Source organism: Phodopus roborovskii, unplaced genomic scaffold (assembly GCF_943737965.1).
Source record: "Phodopus roborovskii unplaced genomic scaffold, PHOROB, whole genome shotgun sequence".
Classification (NCBI taxonomy): Eukaryota; Metazoa; Chordata; class Mammalia; order Rodentia; family Cricetidae; genus Phodopus; species Phodopus roborovskii.
The window spans coordinates 33,125,251-33,143,111 of NW_026126567.1; the positions used below are offsets into that span (position 1 = coordinate 33,125,251).

A 17,861-nucleotide genomic window follows, 5' to 3' on the forward strand; every position below is an offset into this window, starting at 1 on the left:
GGGGTGGATTTAAAAGGCTGAAAGTAACATGCACCTGTATTCCCAGCTACTCAGGAAGCTGAGCCAGGAGGATTATTAGTTGGGAGGCTTGTTTGAAGCCAGCCTGGACCACAAATGAGACCTTCTGGAAAAGGAAATAAATAAGTAGAAGTCTCATCACAATTACCAGCCTTGTGGTTCCTTCCAGAAAAATCCATGTTGAGGCTCAGTTCCCCACAGTCACAGCCTGAACTTGTGGGGCCATTGGTAAAGGCTTTATGGTAGATCCAATCAGATGACCATTTGGTGGATTCAGTGTAAGATGAAATACCACAACACCACAGAACTCGAGGGGGAACTGGGCCAGTAATCAGGGAATGTCTGTCTGCCTCCCAAAGGTCTTCAGAATGCAAGTCAGGCTTTCTTTACACTGCTCTTGCCTTGATTAAGTAAGCACTGTATTTCCACAGTTACCTTGTTAGGGCAAATCTTTTCCCTGAGCAGCTCCCCCCTCACCCCCTGTGGATTCCGGTCCTAACAGCCTCTTGTAGACATGTCTGACTTTCACTAATAGTTGCAGACTATTCCAATGCAGCTTATTTGACGAATTTTTCATAAATTCTGCTTACTTTCAAATATTTGATATACGCAGTGCTGTGACAGCCACCCTCATACTACACATGCCACATTGAATTGACAGATACATCTGAGGAATACAGTTCTAGGAACCAGACAGGAGGCCCAGGGCGAGGCTGTTTTAAATTCACATAGCTATCGACAATTGTTCCCTTGCAAAGCGGTGTGAAATTGCCAGCATTATAAGGAGGGAAATACAATGTGAACCCAGTTTGGCTGCATCTCCCAAGGACTCAAAGGTCACTGCCCATTGTGGTGCAGGAGGGTAGAGGAGGGGCTCTTGGGAGGTGGTTACTAGCATATAATTAACTTCATCAAGATGAAATCTCTAAGAATGAGACCTTAAAAAAAAAATCAGAAGACTCACATTCATACATACCCCCTGTATCTTATCATATGATGCCCTGTGTCACCTTGAGAACATGCCATCCAGAAGATAATCACTACATATGTACCCCCCCCCCCCCCGCCCCGGGCCTTCCAGATCCATAGGCCCAAAGAAACCTCTTTTCTTTATAAAATAGTCAAGCCCAAAGTCTTTTAGTATAGTACCACAATACAAACTGATAACAAAGAGTTATGCCAAGCTGTTAAACTTTTTTTTCTTGTTATCTGAGGAACCCTCAGAACCTCTCTCCCATCCCCAAGCACCACCCTCCTAAAGCCTCCGCAGCTCCTAGTATGGGGCTTTGGAGCAAACACCGTGATCTGATCGGATATTTCCCTTTGGGGAGGCTTAAGTAACAATGAGAATAAACCAAACCACAAGAAAAAAATGTCTAAAGAGAGCTGGGTTAATAGCTTAAAAATTGATTCTGTTTGAAAAGAAATGGCATTTTAAAAACTAGAAAATGAGCCCAAGTGAACTATTACCTGCTCTTCCATTTAAATTAGCCCTGAGAGGGGCCGTCCATGTTTACTCACGACTAAGAAACCCCTTGTGCCTTGACGCTATCGATCACTTGAGACAAGGGGAACTTTTGTTGCTCCACGAGAACTTTTTAAAGACATGCTGGATGATGTATGGTCATTCCCAGTGGGCAGAAAACCGAGGAAGCAAATACACCCCCATCTGCAGACGATGAACAACAGGTTGTCTGGAAAGCCAGAGAGGCTGGAGACAAAATGGGAGGGACAACAACGGCCAGTCCCAGAGAGGCTGGAGACAAAATGGGAGGGACAACAACGGCCAGTCACCGGGTGGCAGCTCACCGGGTCACATGGCCCCAAAGCAAGTCCTCAGTGGTACATCTAGAAAGGGCACATAGGACAAACTGAGGCCAAGAGAGGCCATCAGAAGCAGGCAGCATTGGAGCTGCCCTTGTTTCTTCTCTCCTGTTTGTGAGCAGGAAAAAGATGTACCCCACTGCTCACCTTGTGTCCTCAGTTCATGCTATTGGGACTAGCAAACAGACTGGGTACAATTTATCCTTGGCAAACAGTTGTGTACAATTTGTCCTTAGCAAACAGATTGGGTACAATTATCTCTTGGTATCCTTGGGGATGTTTCCAGAACTTCTGTCCACTGCTACCAAATTCCATGATACTCTAATCCCTTCTATCTCTATTACTTGCAACCACCTTTAGATATTTTTAATACTTAATGTAATGCCAGCACTGCCCATGCTGTTGCATTGTATTGTCTAGAGAAAAGTCAAGTGGGGGTGGGAGCCTGCTAGAGCTCAGAACAGACTTCAATGCTTCAAAAATATTTTTTGATTCACTGGTAATTGGATCCATCAATTTAGCATCTGAAGGCATGATAGTGTGGCTATATTCTTAATTTTCAAAACAAAATTGCTGAGAAAAACTAAACTAAAACTATGAAAAATATGCAAAAATCATATTTGTGTTGATACCCATAATCTCTGGTTTCTGTTTTCCAAGTGGGTTACAATGGCCGAGATTGTCAGCCACACCAGTAATGAGAGAAAAGAATCCTAAAGCAATGCAGACACTCTGCTTATCTGGAAAGGAACACAGTGCTGGGTCCCTTTACATTAAGTACCTTCTTTCTCTGAGACAAGGAGCAGGGATGCCCCCTGCCTGCCTGGCTCTGCCACTTCCACAGTAAACAGCCAAGTCAAGCCTCCCTCCTTTCCCTGCTGCAGGCTCTGGGACCAGGTGAAAAGATAGTGACTTATATACTGTTTTGTAATGGGAAACATACCACATGTCCCAAAGACAGTTCAAGGTACAGTGCCCACCACTGTCATCACTCAGGATATTTTTTTATGTTTTATTTTTTCTTATTTTACATATTGATCCCAGTTCCCTCTCCTTCCCTCCTTCCCTCTCTCCCTCCCTCCTATACCCCACCACCACCCTCCCATCCCATTCCCCCGTCCCACTCCACAGAGAGGGTGATGCCTTCCAGGAGGGGTCAATAAATTGTCAAGTCATTTGGAGTAGGGACTAGGCCCTCCCTTCTGCCTCTAGGTTAGGGGAGTATCCCTCCATGGGGAATGTGCTCCCAAAGTCCTTTTGTGCACCAGGTTCCACTGTCTGAGGTCCCTTAGACTGCCCGGGTCTTCTAACTGAGGCCCATGTTCAGGGGGTCTGAGTCGGTTCAATGCTGGATTCCCAGATATCAGTCTGGGGGCCCGTTGGCTCCTCCTTGTTCAGGTCAGCTGTCTCTGTGGGGTGCCTGTAGCCTGGTCTTGTCCTCCCTCTGCATCTGGATTCCAGTTCGGCTCAGTGTTTAGTTGTGGATGTCTGCTTCTGTTTCCATCAGCTACTAGATGAGAGCTCTATGATGGTGGATAAGTTAGTCATCAATCTCATTATCAGGGAAGGGCATTTATGGTAGCCTTTCCACTATTGCTCAGATTGTTAGTTGGGGTCAGTCTTGTAGGTCTCTGGAAATTTCTCTAGAGTCAGTTTTCTCTTCAAACCTACAATGGCTCCCTCTTTTATGGTCTCTCTCTCTCTCTCTCTCTCTCTCTCTCTCTCTCTCTCTCTCTCATCATCTATTCCTCCCCTGACTCAATCTTCTTCGTCCCACGTGCTTTCCTCTCCTCCCCTTCTCTCCTAGCTCTCTCTCTATTCACTGCCCCCCCACTCCCCATAGGCCCAGGAAATCTTGTTCTTTCCCCCTTCTGTGAGGGACCTTGTATGAATCTCTTGGAATCCTCCTTGTATTCCAGTTTCTCTGGCATTGTGAATTATAGGCTGGTGATCCTTTGCTCTATGTCTAAATCCACATATGAGTGAGTACATACCATGTTCCTCTTTTTGTGACTGGGTTACCTCATTCAGGATGGTTTCTTCAAGTTCCATCCATTTGCCTGTGAATTTCAAGATTCCATTGTTTGTTTCCACAGAGTAGTATTCCATTGTATAAATGTGTCACATCTTCTTTATCCATTCTTCAGTTGAGGGGCATCTAGGTTGCTTCCAGGTTCTTACTATTACAAATAATACTGCTATGAACATAGTGGAACACATCTCTTTCTTGCATGGATGTCGATCATTTGAGTATATACCTAAGAATGGGATTGCTGGGTCCTGTGATAGACTGATTCCCATTTTCCTGAGGAACTGTCATATTGGTCTCCAAAATGGCTGTACAAGTTTGCACTCCCACCAGCAGTGAAGGAGTGTTCCCCTTTTTCCACATCTTCTCCAGCATAAGTTGTCATTGGTGTTTCTAATTTTAGCCATTCTGGCAGGAGTAAGATGGTATCTCAGAGTTGTTTTGATTTGCATTTCCCTGATAGCTAAGGATGTTGAGCACTTTCTTAAGTGTCTTTCAGCCTTTTTGATTTCCTCTATTGAGAATTCCCTGTTCAGTTCTGTACCCCATTTTAAATAGGGTTATTTGGTGTTTTGGTGACTGGTTTCTTGAGTTCTTTGTGTATTTTGAAGATCAACCCTCTGTCAGATGTGGGGTTGGTGAAGATCTTTTCCCAGTCTATGGGCTGCCGTTTGGTCTTGGCAACTGTGTCCTTTGCCTTACAGAAGCTTCTCAGTTTGAGGAGGTCCCATTTATTAATTCTTGATCTCAGTGTCTGTGCTACTGGATTTATGTTCAGGAAGCAGTCTCCTGTACCAATTTGTTCAAGGGTACCTCCCACTTTCTCTTCTAAGAGGTTCAGTGTGGCTGGATTTATGTTGAGGTCTTCGATCCATTTGGACTTGAGTTTTGTGTGTGGCAATAGACATGGGTGTATCTGCAGTCTTCTACACACAATCATCCAGTTGTGCCAGCACCATTTGTTGTTGAAGATGCTTTCCTCTTTCCATTGTATACTTTTAGTTGTTTTGTCAAAAATCAGGTGTTTGTAGGTGTGTAGGTTAATATCAGAATTTTTTATTCAATTCCATTGGTCTACCTGTCTATTTTTGTGCCAATACCAAGCTATTTTCGGGACTATAGTAGAGCTTGAAGTCGGGGATGGTGAGGCCTCCTGAAGTTCCTTCATTGTACAGGGTTATTTTGGCTATCCTGGGTTTTTTGTTTTTCCATATAAAGTTGATTATTATCCTTTCAAGGTCAGTGAAGAATTGTGCTGGGATTTTGATAGGGATTGCATTGAATCTGTAGATTGCTTTTGGCAAGATTGCCATTTTTACTATGTTGATCTTACCTATCCAAGAGCATGGGAGGCCTTGCCTAATCAAGGATAGATTTTCCAGTTCATGTCTTACTGATATATGAGCCCTAGTTGGAGAAGGTAAATCACTTTTGGGCCTTCCCTTGAAGAGCATGGCTTTCCCTGGCTACTCATGGTCTCCCCCCACCCACCAACCCCCTGCTCTGTCTTTGTCTCTTTTTCCTGGTTACCACATGGTGAGCAATCAGCCCCTGCCACATGTTGCAGCCAGCATGACCCAAAGCAGCAGAATTGAAACCTCTGGAAAGTACAAGCTAAAATAAACCATAAACTTTTCTTCCTCGGAGTGTTTTCCTCAATGTTCTGTCACAGTGACAGAAGAGTAGTACATGTAAGAGTTATCAAAGCTACTGCACAAACTTCATAGTCCCAAGCTGCATTTCAAGTCAATTCAGCATGTGCAGAATTGGGCCTTAGAAATAGCAGTTTGAGAACACACCTAGAAGATTCTGGTGCTGATGATCTGAAGAACACACACTGAGACACTGAGCCAAGGACACCAGCTAGGTAGAGAGATGCTGTTCCATCTTATTTATGCATAGTGCTAGGAACACACTTGTCTCTTTTTTCCTTCATTCATTTACTCCTACACAGCAAGCGCCCCATCCACTGTAGATGCAAAGGAATTGAATCATGCCTTCAAGACTACTGTGCACATGCCTGAGGCTACTGTGCAGCAACAGTGGGAAAGGACAGGCTATTCAAAGTGCAGTGAAGGGTGTCTTGCACAGGCTGGGTGGGAGAAAGTAATTCACAAGGAGGTGACCCCAAGGCTGGGTTAGAGATAAGAAAGAAAGGTAGCTGTGTGTGTGTGTGTGTGTGTGTGTGTGTGTGTGTGTGTGTGTGTAGCACTTCTGAGTAATTAGGTAAAATGCCAGCCTTTTATATACACATACATGTGTGTGTATAGATGTATGCAGCACATGTGTGCATGAATGTGAGTTTATGCACATATAGAAAAGAAGAAGGCAAGTTATAGGTCAACTCAAGGGTCACCTTGTGTAAAAAGTATGTCACAGAGAGCCCCAGAAGGCATTATTCCAGGATGTTATGGGCAGCTATGCTTTTTACCAAGTCCTGATGATTCAAGGAACAGGAAATTTGGAAACAACAAAGTACCCTTGTTAACTTCCTGTAAGCAGCTTCAGTTAGAGATACCTGGGAAGAGCTTGTGAGATGTGCTGTACAGAGCAAAAATATATCCCTTTGAGTTAGCTACTAAGGTCAAAGTCACATTTTGCAATGTGTTTGTGTGAAAAAAAATCAGTTGTTTAGTTTGTCATGTAATCAAAGAGTCTAACAAACAGCAAAAAGAAACCAGCACTGGAGTTCTGAGTCTGGGTGGGTCCAGAAGCTGCATGGAAGGGTATGAGGTACTACCCCAGAAGGTAGTGACTGACGGGCCAACAATTAACATGCATTAAATCCACCACACAAACAAATGGAGATGTTTGCAGGGAAATGCAGTGGTTCTGGGAATCATTAATCAATGATGCAAAGGCAGCCGCCAGCCTGAGTAACAGAATAATTACCTTCCCAGGTATCGCTGGAGGCAACTAGAGCTCAGTTGATCACACAAGGAAACGAATTCTGCTGAAGCCACCCCTGGAGTTCCAGGGCTATAGCTTGGCTTCCCTGGGTCCAAGACAGATCCTGCAAGTCCAAAGACAGACTAGAGAATACCCTGGTCTCTAGGAATAAGAATAGAGGCTCTCAGGCAGCAGAGGGAGGAAAGAACAGGATTCTGAGGTGCAAACATGGATACACCACCATGCCCTCTCCGTGGAGGCTTTTAAAAAGTTAGGGAATGTGGGAGGCTGGGTGTCTTGTTAAAACATGGGTAAACCTTTATAGCTGCCTGGGTTTGGTCATATTTCGAAGACCCCTGCACCCACTCATCCTTCCTCAAATTCTAATTCTATGCTTGACAAAAGCAATGATGGAGCAAAAGTGTCACAGTGGATCAGGGATAAAAGCATCAGGGATAAGGTCATCATATACAAGGGATAAGGCCATGGTAGACTAGATATTCACAATATACCAGTTATAAGGCCATGGTGGGCTAGGGATAAGACTGTGGTAGACCAGGAATGAGGCCATTATAGACCAGAGCTAAGGCCACAGTGGGCCAGGAATGGTGTCCTAGAGATTGGAATTGTGACCTATGCAGGCACATGCTTAGCACTGTGAGTCCTATCAGTGCAGCTGATTGGTGGGGACTTAGATTCCTATCCACCACACCTCACTAGCATGGGACACTACATAGAAATAAATAAAGCCGAAAGTCCTACCTCCAGGCTGGATGTGGGAAGGCTACTGAAGGATCAAGACAGACGGGGACAATGCATGTCACTTGCCCAACACAGAGACTGAGATGCCATTAGAGAGAGAGAAATCCCATGGGTAAGAGGGGAAGAGCAGCAGGTGTGGTGATGAGCGTGTAGGCTGCACACATCTGGATAGTGGATGAGTGGGAAGTGCAGCAGGCCCCAGAGGCTGCACCCCAGCCCAGCCTATCCAGCCGTCTCTGGTTTAGGGCAGTCTCCTTCCTTGGAACCAGAGGTTTTCAGCCCCGTTTGAGTTCCTGGGGCCTGCTTCCTCACATTCCTCCCTGCCTCAGTTTCCAAATCCCGAGGCCTCCTTCCTTTTACCACCTGTCAGTCCAGATACCAACCACCAAAGTTTCTTCTTTCTCAGAAAAGGCTACATTTCATATAATGCATTCAAACTTTGAGAGGTCCCATCCCAGCAGGCCAAAGCTTTCTCGGGTCTGACTATGACTTTTAATGCATCCTCCACCTTCTCCACAAGACAAGAAGAACCCACTGGGCATGCTCTCCACACCATTCCTTGCCTCATGAGATCATCCACCTAAACAGGCATGATGTTTCATAGATCTCCCGACAGACTCTCTTCTGTTCTCGAGGCCATGGCATGGGTCCTGGGGGTTTGAGGAGTATGAGAACAAACTAATAGATAGGTCACTACAAGGACAGCGACAACAGCAGGTGGCTGAGAGCTCCCTCCTCAGGTCCAGGTACAGAGGGCTCAGCCCAGGGAGTCAGTCTCACAATGAGGCATACTGCACCTCCTGCAGCAGCTTTGCCACAAATGGACAGACAAGGAGCAGAGAACTCCATCTTGAAGATAAAAGATAAAGAAAATGGAGTTCTGGGAAGTTCCATTAAGGATCAAAGTGGTTGAGCTTGGTGGTGGTGAAAGTGGAGGGGTGAGGCTGGGACTCGGAGAGCTTTCCACACAGCCTTGCCTGTATACTCCACCCACGGGCCCCTGCACTGACCTCCTTTTCCAGTGCCGGGGTGGGGGGCACTAAGCCCCTCCCAGCTTCTAATGGTTACCTGAGAAGCAACAAGCACAACCAATTCAAGCTACACTTGCGAAGCATCACTGCTTTGCCGGGATGAGGGCTCCTGTGATAGAGACAGATGTCTGCTTCCAGTTCCAGGCTGCTGATGCTGGACTCCCACTCCCCCACCACCTCTCCCTGCGGGCACAGGGACAGGGACACTAAGTAGGAGCTGGCAGGTCCCCACTCCTTTCTACTCCTGCTGGGATTCAAACACTCCTTTTTTGCACATCCTGAGGATCCCTGCAGCTGCAGCCTGTAGCACTGTGACAGCTTCCTGCTGTGTGACAGGGAAGCCAAGACCCACTGAAGCTTAAGTAAAACCCTGGTAAAGTCCCTGCTGCTTGCCCTGCCTCTGTGTGGAAAAGGCAGTCCCCTGTATGTTCCAGATCAATGAGACCCCAAGAAGCTGTCACTGGATGGTGGATGTGCCTGAGAAAGCCATACAATCTGCAGAAACACAGGATCTCAGACACAGGGAATATGTCAAGGTCTTCTGTTTGCTGTAAGAGGTTGGAACTGGGACTCTTCTGAGCCAGGCCTGTAAAGCTCAGAGCTTTCCCACAATGATGCCCAGGAAGGATCGAGCCCCCCCCACCACCACCCTGCTAGTCTTGGAAGAATAAGGAAACCCCGGTGTCGAGAGAGGTGCTCCCAGAAGTTACAGATGGGAGCAGAAGTGTGCAGCAGGTTATAACCCAAAGCCTCTCCTGGGGCCCCAGTCTGCTTATCCCACACACTAGGCTAGATAGCTGCTCTGAGGGGACCTGGCTTCTGGAGATCTTCCTGGATCATCTGCTGAGGCCAAGGCGAACCCTGATTCCATCAGCAGAAGAGTCCAGTTGCATCAGAAGGAAAGACAGAGGCCGGATAAGGCAGAAGCAGAGAGATGTACCAGTAAGAAAGGTTTGCCACATACTGCTTGCTGCCTGGGAAGATGGAGAGAGGGGACCATAGGGCAAAAGATGCAGGCCTTTCCCAGGAAGCTGGGGATGTCTCCGCTAACAGCCATCAAACCTCAGACATACAGAGGCATGGACCAAAGACTGCCAGCGTCTGAATAACCCTGGGAAGGAATACATTTCCAGCCCCCTTAGGAGGTGCTGCAGCCCTTGTCAGCATTACTATGCTATAGGGCTCTACCAGAACCAGCAGAGCCCCACAGTGCTGAGTTCCTAAGGTAGTAAATTTGCATTGTTTCAAGTCACTAAGTTCACGGCTATTCACTAGCAACGGAAAGCTAACACAAAGCATTGCAGGCTAAGCACATTCATACATTGTTATTTGCCTTATTTTTATTTGTTTATTCTTATGTTTTACTTTTTTTTTCTGGGACAGAGTTTCTCTGTGTAGCCCTGGCTGTCCTGGAACTTGCTCTGTAGCCCAGGATGGCCTCTTTTACTTTTTGTTATATATTTTATTTCTCAAGAGTTGGCATAGGGAGTCTGTGTTGCCACACCCAGCTACATGGCTCTCCTCTTATCAAAACATTGAGAAGAGTCTATATGGAGGCAGCGTGAAGCCAGGTTCTCTTTCCCACGAGGAAAGCAGGGAGAAGCTGGCACTTGCTTTCCACTCCGTACGCTCCTTCCATCTCCCAGCGTCTCCCCTTTTCACCATAGCAAGCACTGTACACTCTATACACTGTAGCAGGGCATAGCAGCATTCCTGACCTCTGACCTCCAAAGGTTGGCAGCAGATCCCAGTCATTACAAAATGTCTCCAGGCACTGGAAAAATATCCCTTGGGGAGGATACTTACTGCTTGGGGAGGATAAATGCTGCTTTATATAATCAATTCATTAAGGATGTAAGGCGAAAGAATACTTCTACAGAAAACCTGGGTCTCTTAGCACTCATCCATTGACCAGGTGTTTCCCTCCCATCCAATTGCCTTTGTGTTAATGCTGATAGATGCCAACTGTTAGCAATTAGTCCTCAGCTGTGGGTCATGATGAATATATATACACATATACACATGCATATGGGTACCTGGGGTCAGGAGAATCGGCAATGACAGAGGCAGGCAAGTAAAGTTAGTTTTGAATGCAAATAATGCAGGACGCAGTAGAAACAGCAAAAAGGGACACACCAATTCTCAGGTTCTAGAGCAGGGAACAGATAAGACTAGCTGCAGAGTCAGTTGCAAGGTCCACATAAGCAGACTGCTGCAGGTAGGCAGCCTGTATGATAACCAAAACCAGTGGTTTGTTACAATGGAATCCCATAAACACGCTGGAAATGGTGGCTGTGCAGGTGAAATGCTTGCTGGAAGGTTGGCAGCAGCAGCCAGTGTGGCCAGTCCTCTAATGCAACCCTGGGAAAGGCCAGTCCAGCCCTACAGCCCCCAGGAGTCCCTGCAAGGAGACTAAGAAATGTGCTACAGTCCCTGAGTCCTGCACATGCCCATCCCTGGCCCTCTGGATTGTTTCCAAGAAACTCAGCCTTCTCACTCAGCAGGCCCCAGTTAGATCCACCCTCACCAACTCAGGAGCAGCCTGGGCCTCAGGCTCATGCGTTCATCTCTTTGCAATACCTACACAGTTTGCTGGATCTACCTTGTCCCTCATGTTTGGCTGGAGCATTGCCTACACCTCATGGAAGAATCTGGTTTCTACCAAGACCTGATGCCCACAAGTTTTTTGCAAAGGGAAGAGAATGGTCTTTACTCAGCACCTCACATAAGCCCTGTTCTCAAGTAGTCTCTTCTGCTAGCCTACCTAAGTTTGCCAGAGCTACATGCTAAGAGCTCTGCAGGAAAGATGAGAAAGCATGTCCACAAAGGTGGCCAGCAGATATTTGAACTTGGGCCTGATTTATTCTAAGACATGTTTCATCTTCCATTCTGGTTTTAGACGGGTAAAAGGACCCTTTCCTGGGACCCTAGCTTTATTGTGTCTCCCATGGCTCTCTGGTATGGTTTGGGTGAGTCTCCATCAAAGGTTCACATATCAAGGTTTGTTCCCTAGGGAGCAATATTAGGAAATATTTTTAAGAGGTGAGGCCCAGTGAGAGGTACTTAATGTTACTGGGGTGATAGGAAATGCCATTCTATATATATATGTATATATATATATACATATATATATTTCTGTTATTGATTAATGAGTAAAGCCCTATTGGCCAATAGGAAAGCAAGACAGGCAGGACTGGGAGACAAGGAGGATTCTAGGAGATGTAGTAGAGAGGGTCAAGATGTAGGCCATGGGAGAAGTAAGAGGTCCCGGCCCTTTCTCCGGTAAGATAAGATCACGTGGAAATACTTAGATTGACAGAAATGAGTTAATATTTAAGACAGCTAGCCAATAAGAAACTCTTGTAACAGACCAACAGTTTTATAATTAATACAGCTCTTCATGTTATTTGGGGCTGATGCGGCTGTGGGACCAGGCTGGTGGGAAAGTGCTCATAACACTGGGACTGTGTTTATAAGGAGCCTCATGGGATGTCAACCTCTGTGCCTGTCTCTTCCCCATTCCCCTCCCTTTCTCTCCCTCTCTCCCTTCTCTTCTGGCTCCAGATGTCTGTCCACTCTCCCATCATGCTTCAGATCCCAACAGAGTTCCAAACCAATGAGGATGCTCAATCTTGGACTTTCACTCTACAACTCTGAGCTTAAACAACTTTTTATCTTCAGTAACCTTTTTAAATTATTTCTTTATAGCAATCTGAAGCTAATACATATTCCCAAGGCCATGCCAGGGACATTTACAATAGCTTGGGCTCCCCAAACACTACCCACCAGAACCCAAATTTTTTTACCACCAGCTCTGGCCTGTCTTCAAGACTTGTATATACTTTCTCTTCATGCAATCCTATGGAAGATGAAGATTCACAACACCACACACAACTCTTAACTCACTCACCCCCAGGCCTGAGTGGTGTCTCAGAGATGCCATGGCACAGAGGCAACTTGGATACACTTGGTGGGCATGTCAAAATGTAGTGTCCCTCCAAGTATAGGTGGACCTTTTAGGGTAGCCAGATTTTAATGGAAGGCCCAGGAACTTCTACAAGGTCAAGGGAAGCATTTAGAAGATATTTCATACAATAGTTTGTTAGTTTGAGTCTCATCTTGTAGATGTTTTGACACAGGGCATATAGGACACCAGAGAAATAAGAAGTCTGCTCTCTCTGCTCGTTGTTTATAGAGTTGGCAAGTGTGAAAGTTATTGGAGATTCCCTACACCAGTGTTGACATCCCAGTATGCCCTGTCAGACAGTATCAACCTTTGCTCCACCCCTGTATTACCTTTTCTCCATCAAGAAGCTCTTGTAAAATGACTTGTCTTTCCCGGCATAATTCCAAAAAATCTTCTGAGTGCAGACTTTCTTGCAAAGCAGGAAAGAAGGTCAATTGTGTGCAATCCACCCCCACCTCGTCAGGCCTACTCTCAGCTTCCTCTGATGTCAGCTCATCTGCAGTAGTATAAAACAGACACATTGTCATGGTGTAAGCACATGATGTCACAATGGGGAACATGCCTTTGTCACTGAGAGGAACTATGAGGCTCTGCAGTAGAAGTGGTCTGTGTGCCCTTCCACTGTTCCTGAGAAGGGATATAGTTTTCTGACCCTGTGCTATAGCCCATACACTGGCAAACTGTGCCAAGCCCTGGCCATTCTACAGCTTTCAAATGATGCTAGGCAACATTTTGGAATTCATGCTCACTGACCAGTGAAGCATCTCTCTTTAGGTCTGTCTAGGATTTGCTCCTTCCAATCCTTAGTTTGCTCTCTCTTCTACAAGAGTGCTATTGATATTCTTAAACTACAGGATCCCAAGCTTCTTATTTGAATGGGTTGGGAAAGCCATGGGACACTGATAAATGAAGATGAACACACTTGTGTGCCCAGGAGTATGAAGAGTGTCAGTCTCCATTCAGCAAGTGCCCTAGACTGGACACTGGTGGCATTTGTCTAACAATATTCTACCCTCAGTCTGCAAATGAAAAGTCTGAGTAAGGCTTAGGACTTTGCCAAAGATAATGTGGCTACTGAACTAGAGGGGATGTGAAGCAGATCTCCTTGAGTACAATGTAAGGGCACTCCTGTTCTGGAATGTTTAGCCTCACTGTTCACAAAATGACTGAACAGTTTCTGTATATATGTGCATGTATGATTTTTTTCAACAAAAGAATAATGTGGCACTTACAAAATTTCATTCAAGATTACAAGCACTTTCCCAAACAATTTAAAAAATTTTTTTCAATAATTTAAATGGCATTGACGTATTTCATTATGTGGCTATTTCATAACCAACAAATACCTTTGCTGCTTTCTAGAGGCATGGTGGCTTCCATGTCTGTACCACCAGGAATGTGCTGCTTTGTAGTCATTCCTGTCCATGTCTAGATGTGTGTGCCATGAGGCAGGACATCTGGATCTAAGCTAAGCAGGTGACAGCATGGATGTCCTCATCTTTCTCCTTTACTCAGTTGTCCCGAGCGTGTTCCTGTCTGGATCAGGCATGCTGCTCATGACTACAAAGTTATGATCCATTTTCTTTGTGCCAAAGCTCAGCTCTGACCACCTCCCTGCCTGGGAATCTCACATGTGGAAGCATGTATGTCTACTGCTCCCAGGGCCAATCCTCACAGGCTTGCCTATGGCACAGAGCATACTCCTGTAGGAACTGGCCTCTAAGTAGTTCCTTACTATATTTTGCAAGAGGTTTTTATTCGGGTCTGTGCTGGCACTATCGAGGAGGCCCAGGATTATGATTATCCAGAGGTTCTGCTCATCCAGCTAGAGGATGAAGCAGCCTGAGGTTCTATCTATGGAAAGCCAGCTCATACATCCCACCATTAGCTGCTAACTTGGAGAGCTAGAGTGGGTGAGGCTGTGGTATTGGAGCTAGGAGTATAGAGTGTAAAGGAAAGAAGCCAATGGGCACGTGGTCATCTCTACAGTGGGACATCAAAGTCAACCTGGGATCAGGAACTGAGATTCTCAGTCTGAGCTTGTATTACTGCATACTGGCAGGCAGCAACCTCAACAGTAACCCTGCTACTCAGGCAACAGAGATACTGCCACTGGGTGAGGAGTAAACACTGGCTGCCCTCTAAGATCCAAGGAATTCACAGGCTAGGAGTGTACAACTTGAAAGAGTCATAATTGATAACAAAAAACTGAAATTCTCTCTCCTTCTCTTGCATGTGTGCATGTCCTAGATTTTCAGCAAGTCAGAAATGACTCTACACATTGCCTTTAAGCTCGAGGTATATTGTGACAGCTATGTAAGCCATGACATAGAAGAGTTCAATGTGAATATATATACCATCCATTTTATTCTAAGACATCTTATTATCCTTCTACATGTATTTTATCATATATTAAACACATGTTTACATCACTTTAGGGCATTTTAAATGTCTACTCTATATAACAAATTGATGAGGTACTCATAGTTACTATTCTAAGCATACGAAAAAAAAATTCTCTCACTGAGGTCTGAGTCTGGAGTCATTCTGAAACACAATACTGAAGAGCATATATGCAAACTACTCTGGTTTCTCAGCATTTTCTCTCCAGGACCTACACATACTGTAGTATCATTAGTAAGGTATTAAATGAAATCAGCAATAAGGTTTTGATTACTGAAGAGAAAATTTTATTATTTATTAATTAATTGTTGAAGAGAAAGAGATAAATTTATAAACTTAATACCTTGATTTCCAGCGTTTGTCTGAGAAACAGCACCCTTCCTATCTTGGCTCTCCTGAAATAGGACCAGAGGGAAGAGAAAATAAGCCCAGCCATTGCTTGTGCCCCTCTCCCTTTCCACAGATTTACAGATAGATGTGAACATGTGCAATGCCTTCAAGTTACTCTAAAGGATCATGTGTTGTTCTGCAAGATGCATTGTTCTGAGTCAGAGGAGAGACTGCAGTCATCCGTTAGTCAGGATTTGCAGTAGTAACCAAAGGAAATGCCAGGGGAGATGAGAGGGGATGCTGGATGTCTGGATGCGGGTCACCCAGAAGAAGATTGGGCTGGACAGCAACAGGGACCAGTGACTTGGTTACAGAGCCAAGCTCTGGCATAGTCACCCACACAGTGAACAAGATAGCTTTTTTCCTACCTTCAAATCCTAAAAAAGTTATCAGGAAAAAAAATGCTACATGCCACCAGTCATTGATGACCAGTAAAAATACAACTGTCTCCTGAATAAATAAAAAATTTTTTATAAGTTTTCTGGAGGGGGGCTTAGCATGGATAGAAATGCTGGGGTAACAGACTGGAGAACAAAGCAAACTCCACATCTTGGAATGGATGAGGGGGAAAATACTCAGCATCCCAGTGTTCAGGGGGCGGGGTGCCTTTAAATTAGGGATGTTCAATGAGGACATGAAAAACTGTTGCCAGTTTTTTTTTTTTTTTCTTTACTATAAAATAAGGCCAAATGACTTCTCTTCCTGAAAATGCAAAAATGTGTGTCTGATGACCCAGCTGTTTGAGTTTCAGGAGAGCCAGCTCCCAGGGATTGCCCTATTCCTCCATTTAGAAGCCAATAGAGCCTGGGTTCTGCGTGGACTAAGTGGGTCGCTGGTTTGAGCTTGCAGAACTGCTGAGGTTCAGAAATTTTTCACTGTAAAACTTATTACAAGATTTGTTTGTGCAATAAATAATCCCCAGAAGTGCAGATACCAAGTGATCAATGACAAAAGACTTGTGTGAGCAGACAATGGCCATCGCCTCTGTGGGAGGTTGGTGCCTCCTTCCCCCCCCCCCCCCGCCAAATGACTTCAAGTATAAGCTTGGGGACTCTCTTGAACTTATCTGGGTACATTCTGTTATCTTGGTTAAAAACAAAGCAAGCTAACTGACTAAAAATCCAAACAACAACAAGAACAGAAAACACGAGAGGAAGGCCGCATAGCACTTCCCTGTATGCTCACTTCCCACGTACTTGTGCTCAGTGCCCACCTTGCACCCTCCTTGGTTCAGGGCCTCCCATGGAAACAAGCGTCGGATGCGTTTCCTCATGCGAGCTGGTCCTTCCCTCCTGTCCAGTTCCCACTGAGAGCAGGATGTGGAGCTTGTCTCTTGACCCCACAATCCCAGCTCCCCAAAGAGCTGTTCCCGAATCCTGGCCCAGGCCATGGCTGCCTTGATACTGCCACTTTTCCGCCTCTGGGAGGAAAGCAGAAATACAACAGCACACTTAGATACGTTTCCCTTGCAGGCCTGCCCCAAGGCTCCTGTGGTGGTTATTGGAGAAAAATGGCCCTCTAGGTAGGCCTCAGGCTTATATAACGTCCTCTCTGGAGCCAGGATCAGGCAAGGAGAAGGAAACCATTTCTCAGCTTCAAGATCATTCAGATTCGGGCGGGGAAGGAGAAAACTGTGCAGCCTTTGGCCTTCCGAGCCACTGGACTGTTGCTGGGATTATGCACACAACAGCTGGCCCGGAGGACATGGGATTTTTTCCCATGGCTCCTGACTTCTGAAATAATGCTGTTCCTCTGGGAGACTCAGGCTGGTGGCAGAGCAGGGGCTCACAGTCCTGTGATGACTGATGATTTGAATAAGTCATTCTCATTTCTGGACTTCAGAATCCACCATGATTAAAGGAAAGGCTTGGCCTCAGGGTACGTGAGGACCTCATGTCATATGGTTGGTGAATATGGAAGGGTTCTAGAATAGTCAAGGAAATGAAAACTTGTACATGGGAATAACCTGACATTCGTGAAATCCTCTGTGTGTGTGTGTGTGTGTGTGTGTGTGTGTGTGTGTGTGTGATTTCACTTCCCTACTTTAAACCTTCTAAAAAGCACACTGACACCCCACACTGGTTTTGTAGGCCATAGCTTTATATAAACAGAAAGGAACATGCACACGCATTAGGCTAAGTTTTTGGCATGGTGCTCTCTGAAGCCCTGGCAGAGGAAGCAGGTTTGGCCTTTCACCTACACAGGACATTTTTCCCTGGAAAGGGACAGCCTGCAGACATGTGGCTTGACACTGAAAAAACTAGAAAGTGATTGTGTTTCGGTACGAGGCTTGGTGAGCAGAGTGAGCTCATCACAGAACCACCCTTTTACCCATGTGCCCTTGAACTTCAAACTCACCAGCAACTGCACACATGTATGTGTGAAAGAGAAATGATGAGTGAAAGAAAGAGAGGGGGAAAGAAAAAAAGAAGGAAGAAAGAGAGAAAGGAAGGAAGAAAGAAGAGGAAAAGGAAGGAAGGGAAGAAGGGAGGAAGGGAGGAAGGAAAAGGATAGAGTGAGAGGTTGGGAGAGAAAAAGAGGGATGGTG

General features: G+C 45.5%; 1 protein-coding gene across 1 annotated transcript in view; it reads right to left on the reverse strand.

Moving 5' to 3' along the window:
- Positions 1 to 17,861, reverse strand: part of Wdfy4 (WDFY family member 4) — a 232,615-nt gene that overhangs the window by 69,404 nt on the left and 145,350 nt on the right. Inside the window, 3 exon segments of the mRNA XM_051202497.1 lie at positions 12,850 to 13,016; positions 15,267 to 15,318; positions 16,527 to 16,733. Of these exon segments, the coding sequence (XP_051058454.1) occupies positions 12,850 to 13,016; positions 15,267 to 15,318; positions 16,527 to 16,733 (426 nt within the window).